This window comes from Mastomys coucha, unplaced genomic scaffold (genome assembly GCF_008632895.1).
Source record: "Mastomys coucha isolate ucsf_1 unplaced genomic scaffold, UCSF_Mcou_1 pScaffold6, whole genome shotgun sequence".
NCBI lineage: Eukaryota > Metazoa > Chordata > Mammalia > Rodentia > Muridae > Mastomys > Mastomys coucha.
This window is the reverse complement of record NW_022196912.1, coordinates 15,685,603-15,693,108: the sequence shown is the minus strand read 5'-3', so window position 1 is coordinate 15,693,108 and position 7,506 is coordinate 15,685,603. Positions and strand designations below refer to the sequence as shown.

Below are 7,506 nucleotides of genomic sequence, written 5' to 3'. Positions count from 1 at the left end.
AATATGAACTAACTAGTACCCTCAGAGCTCCCAGGGTCTCAACCACCAACCAAAGACTGTACATGGAGAGGTCTGATTGTTCAGGCAGTATGTGTATAGTAGAGGATTGCAAATTCGATCATCAATATGAGGAGAGGACCTCGGCCCTGTGAAGGTTTTGTGCCCCAGTGTAGGGAATCCCAGGGCCAGAAAGTGAGAGAGGGCGGGGTGGCAGGCATGGGGAAGGAGGAGGCAACAGGGGTTTGTTTTTGTTGGTTTTGTTTGTTTCTTTGTTTTTTGGAGGGGAAACTGGGAATGGAGAAATTTACATGTAAATAAAGAAAATATCTAAAATAAATAAATAAATAAACAAACAAACCTTCATATTTGGCCTTTACAGCATTGCCTAGCCCCATCCAAAGATGTCTACCTGTTTTACATCAGCAATAGGAAATGACTGTTGTACCCTTGAACTGGCCACATTCTTGTGAATCCTGGTTTTTGTATTTGTGTTGTTCTTTTTTTTTTTGGTTTTTTGAGACAGGGTTTCTCTGTGTAGCCCTGGCTGTCCTGGAACTCACTCTGTAGACCAGGCTGGCCTCGAACTCAGAAATCTGCCTGCCTCTGCCTCCCAAGTGCTGGGATTAAAGGTGTGCGCCACCAACTTCCGGCTGTGTTGTTCTTTCTCAGAAGGAAACTCATCCCTTTGGCAGTTCCTCTCTAAGATTTGATTCAACTGCCTCTCGTGAGAAGGGGTCCTTTGCCTGTGCAGCACAGTGCTGCTGCCTGAGCTCTATACTCACTCCTCCCTATCTAAGATGGTAAAGCCATGGTGTTTAACTGCAGTCAAGCTCTGTGTAGTCCTCCAAGACTTAGGAGACACAAAACCCTTTTCGTTGGTATTAGTTACATAATCTTATTAGTAACATACAATGTTTATTTCCAATGTGAGATATTTATTCCGAGATAGATGCAATTAAAGCAAAGCACATAACTATCCATTACAGAAATAACATTGTACCTGATCTTCTGCAATGTGGATTCGTGCATAAGGAGAACCCAGTAAGGTGTGTAAGGCCTGCAGGCATGCTGTAACATGTTCAATGGGCTCCTCTGGTCGAGGGGAACAAAGAAACTGTATACTCACACCTGGAATGCACAAAGTAAAATGACGAGTTTCCAAGACAAAACACTTGTGTTGTTTTGATAGAATATTTTTCTCTATTTTTCCCAGATTATTATATATTTATTAATACCAGGGAGTTAAAAATGTTTTCTTTCTTTTTTTTTTTTTCTTTTTTGTTTCTTTTTTGGTTTTTTGAGACAGGGTTTCTCTGTGTAGCCCTGCCTGTCCTGGAACTCACTCTGTAGACCAGGCTGGCCTCGAACTCAGAAATCCACCTGCCTCTGCCTCCCAAGTGCTGGGATTAAAGGCATGTGCCACCACCGCCTGGCTAAAAATGTTTTCTAGGCTAAGCAGACAAACACAATATGGGGTTGTAGTGCTGTAATTCATTTAATATTTAAATTACGTATGTTATAAAGATAATCACTTTTCAATTTCTAGAATTAAAAAATATACAGTATATTAGCCAGGCAGTGGTGGTGGTGCTCACCTTTAATCCCAGCACTTAGGAGGCAGAGACAGGTGATCGCTGAGTTTGAGGCCAGCCTGGTCTACAAAATGAGTTCCAGGTCAGCCAAAGCTACACAGTGAGACCCTATCTCATAAAAACAAGAACAATACAAAAAAATTATACTACATTAAGGATAAATTTATAATTATTTTACTACTTTTATTAAAGAGCTGTCCAACAATTTTGTATACTTATATTTTTTAAGACTTAATTACGTGTATGTGTGTGGGTTTGTTCATGTGAGTGTGCATGCCTGCAGAGCCAGCAGATGATGTCAGGGCCACTGGAGCTGGAGTTAGAGTTGGGAGCCCACCTGAGGCGGGTGCCAGAAATGAACTTGGGTCCTCTCTAAGAGCAATAAGTGCTCTTAACCACTGAGCCATCCATCTCTCATACTCCCCACAGGGCTTGTCCAAACAAGTGCTCACAGTGGAACAGTGGACAGGGCTAAGGCTCTGGGGTTTTTCATATTTTCAGCTGAGATCTACTTACAAATTCCGTTAATTACACATTACTAGTTGTCCTGCTTTTCAGTTCCATAAAACACGGGATCACAAATTTCCTTCAGAATATGTAAATACTTAACTAAGAACACTTATAAATTAAAAATCTTTTAAAACTAGATCATGCCGGGCACTGATGGTGCACGCCTTTAATCCCAATTCTTGGGAGACAGAGACAGGAGGATTTCTGAGTTTGAGGCCAGCCTGGTCTACAAAGTAAGTTCCAGGACAGCCAGGGCTACACAGAGAAACCCTGTCTCGGAAAACACAAACAAAACAAAACAAAACAAAACAAAAACTAGATCATAAACATTTTTTCTTCATTGGATAATCTGTTAAATGCCAATACAAAGAAAGCATGTTGAATAAAAAACTGTAGATTTTTTCCTTGAAATTCAATATTGTTCTGTGAGTGAACACTATGGCTAAGCTTTTAGAGTAGTTTTAGATAATTTATAGATAAAAATTCATTTCTTTTATGAGTGGGGATGCAAGGTCCTTTTATCATTCTTTTTCTGCATTGTGCTACACGAGGCTTTACACAGTGTTATAATGAAAGCTCTGCAGTGGCAGGAGCTGAAATGCATCAAGGTGATTACCTACCCAGGATCAGGTGCATTCTGTCTTTGTTAACCTCTGGCAAGGCTTTAGCACTAGCTATTGCTCCTGGAAGCTGGTCTAAACTGACAGCTGGGGAGCGTTTCTGTACACCAGACACAGTTGTTGCTTCTGTGGACTCTTGACATACAAATCCTGTGCTGTTTAACCAGAGTGCCACTGCATGGAGAATTGGGGCCCAGGAGTTCCGGTAGTGAAGTCTTGCTGTATCAATGGTCTCAGGAGTATAAAATGCTCCCCCTGTAAAAAAAACAAATCAAGTAAAAACATAGATTCTGTCTTAGTCAGGGTTTCTATTCCTGCACAAAACATCATGACCAAGAAGCAAGCTGGGGAGGAAAGGGCTTATTCAGCTTACACTTTCACATTGCTGTTCATCACAAAAGGAGATCAGGACTGGAACTCAACAGGTCAGGAAGCAGGAGCTGATGCAGAGGCCATGGAGGGATGTTTCTTACTGGCTTGCTTCCCCTGGCTTGCTCAGCTTGCTTTCTTATAGAACCCAAGACTTCTAGCCCAGGGGTGGCACCACCCACAATGGGCCCTCCCCCTTGATCACTAATTGAGAAAATGCCTTACAGCTGGATCTCATGGAGGCACTTCCCCAACTGAAGCTCCTTTCTGTGATAACTCCAGCTTGTGTTACAAATATTCACACATTTAAGAATAATTTAGGCTGGCTGAGAAACCTCCTATAAAAGAATGCTCTGGCAACAAGCTCCTCCACAACCCAAGGCTTCCAAAGCTCAGCTGGAGGAACCTGTCCCTCCTGATGCCAGCCTTCTAGCCTCTCCTCTCTGCAGCCAGGGACACCGCACATCCTATACTGTCCTCCCCTGATGGGACTCACTTCTTCATGGCATTGTCTCCTGTTTTCTGCCCTCCTCCTCCTCTTCCACCTCTTCCTCCTCCTCTCCCTCCCCCTCTTCTTCCTCTTCCTCCTCTTCTTCCTCCTCCTCCTCTTCTCCTCCTCTTCCTTCTCCTCTTCTTCCTCTTCCTTCTCTTCCTCCTCCTCCTCCTCTTCCTCCTCCTTTTCCTCTCCACCTCCTCCTCTCCACCTCCCATTTCTACTGCCAACACTGAGCTGCTACTCTCTCTGCTATCACGGTGCCTGATGGGAAGAGAATAAAGGAGGACTCAATGGTTATCATTAAAATACTTGATGAAGGTTCAGTTTTTGAGGAGGAACTCTTTCTAAACAAAAAACATGTTCATAATGGTGTCTCTATTGATTTCAACAAGAGAACTAGTTAAATGATGTAAGCGAAGAATTTAGGAACACAGTTTACAGCTCGACTAAAATTTACATGAAAACACAATCACTTGGCGGCAGAGTAAGATACCTGCTCATGGTTAAAGGTCACTAGTTGTTTCCCATAGCTACAAATAGAGTGCTCTATTTGTACCGCTATCACTACAACAGCACTAATGTTTTTTGCTTCACCTAACAGACTCCTTGCTGTCATTACCTGAATTCACAAAATCAGTACAAAGGACATACCCTAAAGGAAATACTTCAAATTTATGTCCACAAATTTCAAGATATTATTATGTTACTGTTGGTTCTAGCCTTTGCCAAGGCCATTTTATTATTAGTTTGAACTCCATAGAAGCAAACTACCACATGTAATGCTTACCATCTGAGGGAAGCTGACTAGAAAATTCAGCTGGTAAAGTCAGAAGTGCGTAGTCTTTCAATGCTGCCAGCCACAGGCGGCTGAGTGTTGGCAGTTCAGGCTGCACCAGGGTTATTAAACTGTCTGGAGGCAGTTCATCTATGGTGCCATAGTCATCATCGTCATCATCAGGATTTTTCATTGCTTTCTTTGGTTTTGACTCTGCTTCTTTCTTAATATTCATAGCAACCACATATACCTAATAAGACATTCATAAGTTGAAAATATAACAAGATAAAAGTGGAATATTTTAGATTGTTATAATCATGCAGTTACATGATCAAGGAAGATTGGTATAGATATTAGAACATATGTAACTTTATGACTCATTTTTTGACATTTTTTTCAAGACAAGGTTTCTCTGTGTAGCCCTGGCTGTCCAAAAGCTCACTCTGAACAGAGATCCAAATGCCTCTGACTCCTGAGTGCTTAACTAAAGGTGAGCACCACCACTGCCAGGTACTTTCGGAATTCCTGATAACTACTACAGTGACTTTACCTCCCTGTTTCTGAAGCATTTTTTTTTTTTAATTTATCTGATTTCTAACTATTCGTCTTAAGTAGGCTTTCCCGCGTTACTCTGGCATCTTTGGTCCATTTCACAAAGTCTCTCCCAGTCTAGAGTATAACTTCCTGTCTAATGCCTCTTTCCCAGGCTTACTAGACATAATCAAAGAGCATTCAAAGAAGAGGACTGAGCGAAGGGAAGTGGCCAGAGAAAGGATGTCCATAAATATCCCCCTAATCTGCCTCCTACAACAGGCCTTAAGTGACACTCAGCAATCTCGCAGTTACAACAGATAGCCAATCTAATACAGTCTACTTGCCACATGTATTATCTGTGTCCTTTGTAGTTTGTGACCTTTTTAAAAAGACATGTAATAGCAACTTTTCTAAAGTATGTTTAGGGTAATTCCTTGTTGAATTTATTGGGCTGTTTGTTTTTTAACACTTACATTTAGGCTCTGTACAAGTGGTAACACAGTGCTGGAAAACATTAATTAAAACAGGGAAAAGGAATAAAACAGGCAAGAAAAACAACTGCACTACACAAAAGTCGTGAAAGCTCGTCTCATTCTATAGCACTGCCTCTTTGTGCCTACTGAGGAAGCTAATGTACGTGCCTTACACAGAAAGCTTCTGACAGGCAGGGCTTATCTACCCTCATCCACACAGTGAGAAGACAACTAGAACACAATTCTAGAGTAGGCAGATTACAGCTTGGGTTAGAAACACCACATTCATGTTTCCCAAAGGGGCTTCCTGGGGGCTTGGGAGCCATTTTGTGTTTGAGACAGGGTCTTACTGTTACTCTGGACAGCCTGGAACTCACTATGTAGACCAGGTTGGCCTCAAACTCATCTAAATCAGCCTGTGTCTATCTCCTGAGTGTTGAGATGAAAGGCATATATTGCATACCCACATTTTCCAATCATTTCCCAAGCTTGGTCCCGCCCCCCCATCACCTCAATTTTGTTATTAAACTGACATTCGATGTAAGTGTCCAATAAACACTAAATAAAAGGAGAAATTCATTTGAATCCTTAGTTGGCACCTTGCTTTTGTTATCATGCTAGGAACTAAGGCAACAAAGACAAAAATATCTACTTTTTTTTCCCCTGTAAACTCAAAGATACAATAAATACTGAGATGATAAAATGCTGGAAAAAAAATTGAAGTTTGCTTTTAGGTTGAGTGTATGCCTTTAGTCTTGGGAGGCTGAGGGGAGATCTGGGCATGAGGCCAGTTTGGGTTACACTGTCTTAAAACAAACAGCAAACAACAATTAAACATAAAGAAAGACTGAAAAAGAGAAATAAGAAGTCCCAAACTTTGTCCAGGTAGGACACTCCCTACCACATCCCACAGTATCTGGTCCTTATTGAGCACATGATGGCTTCTGAATGAATGAGCAAATCTTAGGGTGCACAGAAGGGCAGACCATAACCACGGCAGGGCAGTGTGTACAGATGGACATCCCCTCAGAGGCCCCATCAAAGGAGCAACAAGGACAGGAGCAGGAGAGCAGGGCATGTATGGTGCTTGCTTGCTCGCTCGCTCGGGCTGCGCTGGTTCTGGCACTGAGCAAGGAAGCAATAAGGAAGGAGTCACTGCAGGGGGTCTCATGTCAGATATATGTATTCTTCTATAGCTTTCATTTAAAGATGTATTTATTTATTTTATAATATGAGTACACTGTAGCTGTACGGATGGTTGTGAGCCTTCATGTGGTTGCTGGGAATTGAATTTAGGACCCCTGCTCACTCCGGTCAGCCCTGCTCACTCAGGCCCAAAGACTTATTATTATTATTATAAATAAGTACACGGTAGCTGATTTCAGACACACCAGAAGAGGGCATCAGATGTCATTACGGATGGTTGTGAGCCACCATATATGGTGGCTGAGATTTGAACTCAGGACCTTAGGAAGAACAATCAGTGCTCCTAACCTCTTCATGTTACACATAACACTGTACGTAAACAAAGCTATGAACTGACTTCTTAGCCAGAAAAAAGGATCACACAAGGAGTTCCAGGGTCAGTGACAGCAAATGTTTTGATGGCTCTCAGTGGAAGCGCAAGTACTTCCTTGTAAACCTTGTTGTCCTCTTGTGCACTTGGAGAGGCACGAGCTTCAAGGCCGAGTAAGACAAGTTCTAAAGGTGGCCAGTGATTTGAATAATTGTCATCCAGGGCTTTAGTGGAGGTAATCTCAATGGAGTAAAGAACTATGGAAGTGGAGACAGCAGAATTCTTTCACGAAACTGAAGGAGGTGAGAAAAGACAGCCAAAAAAGGAGAATATAGACAAAGCCAAAGAGCCATGAAGATGATGTGAAGATCCAGGAGGAGATAATTGACAGCAGAGAGCTTTGCATTGACAGCAGAGAGCTTTGAACTCTTCATACAAAAAAGTACCTGCCTGCTATCTACTCTTATCCTCCTAGTTTCCATTCAAATATCACTTGCTCCAAATTTTGCAGCCCTGAGCCTACAGCCTAGCTTAGTGCCCTGCCCTGCAGCCTTGAGCCTACAGCCTAGCTAGTGCCCTGCCCTGCAGCCCTGAGCCTACAGCCTAGCTAGTGCCCTGCCC

The 7,506-nt window shown here is 42.3% G+C and overlaps 1 protein-coding gene across 1 annotated transcript in view; it reads right to left on the bottom strand.

Annotated features, from left to right (window-relative positions):
• Positions 1 to 7,506, bottom strand: part of Heatr5b (HEAT repeat containing 5B) — a 91,718-nt gene that overhangs the window by 16,726 nt on the left and 67,486 nt on the right. Inside the window, exons 28-30 of the mRNA XM_031357810.1 lie at positions 4,375 to 4,612; positions 2,723 to 2,977; positions 1,001 to 1,128 (exon numbers count right to left, since the gene is read on the bottom strand). Coding sequence (XP_031213670.1) covers positions 1,001 to 1,128; positions 2,723 to 2,977; positions 4,375 to 4,612 — 621 coding nt within the window. The remainder of the gene's footprint in view (positions 1 to 1,000; positions 1,129 to 2,722; positions 2,978 to 4,374; positions 4,613 to 7,506) is intronic.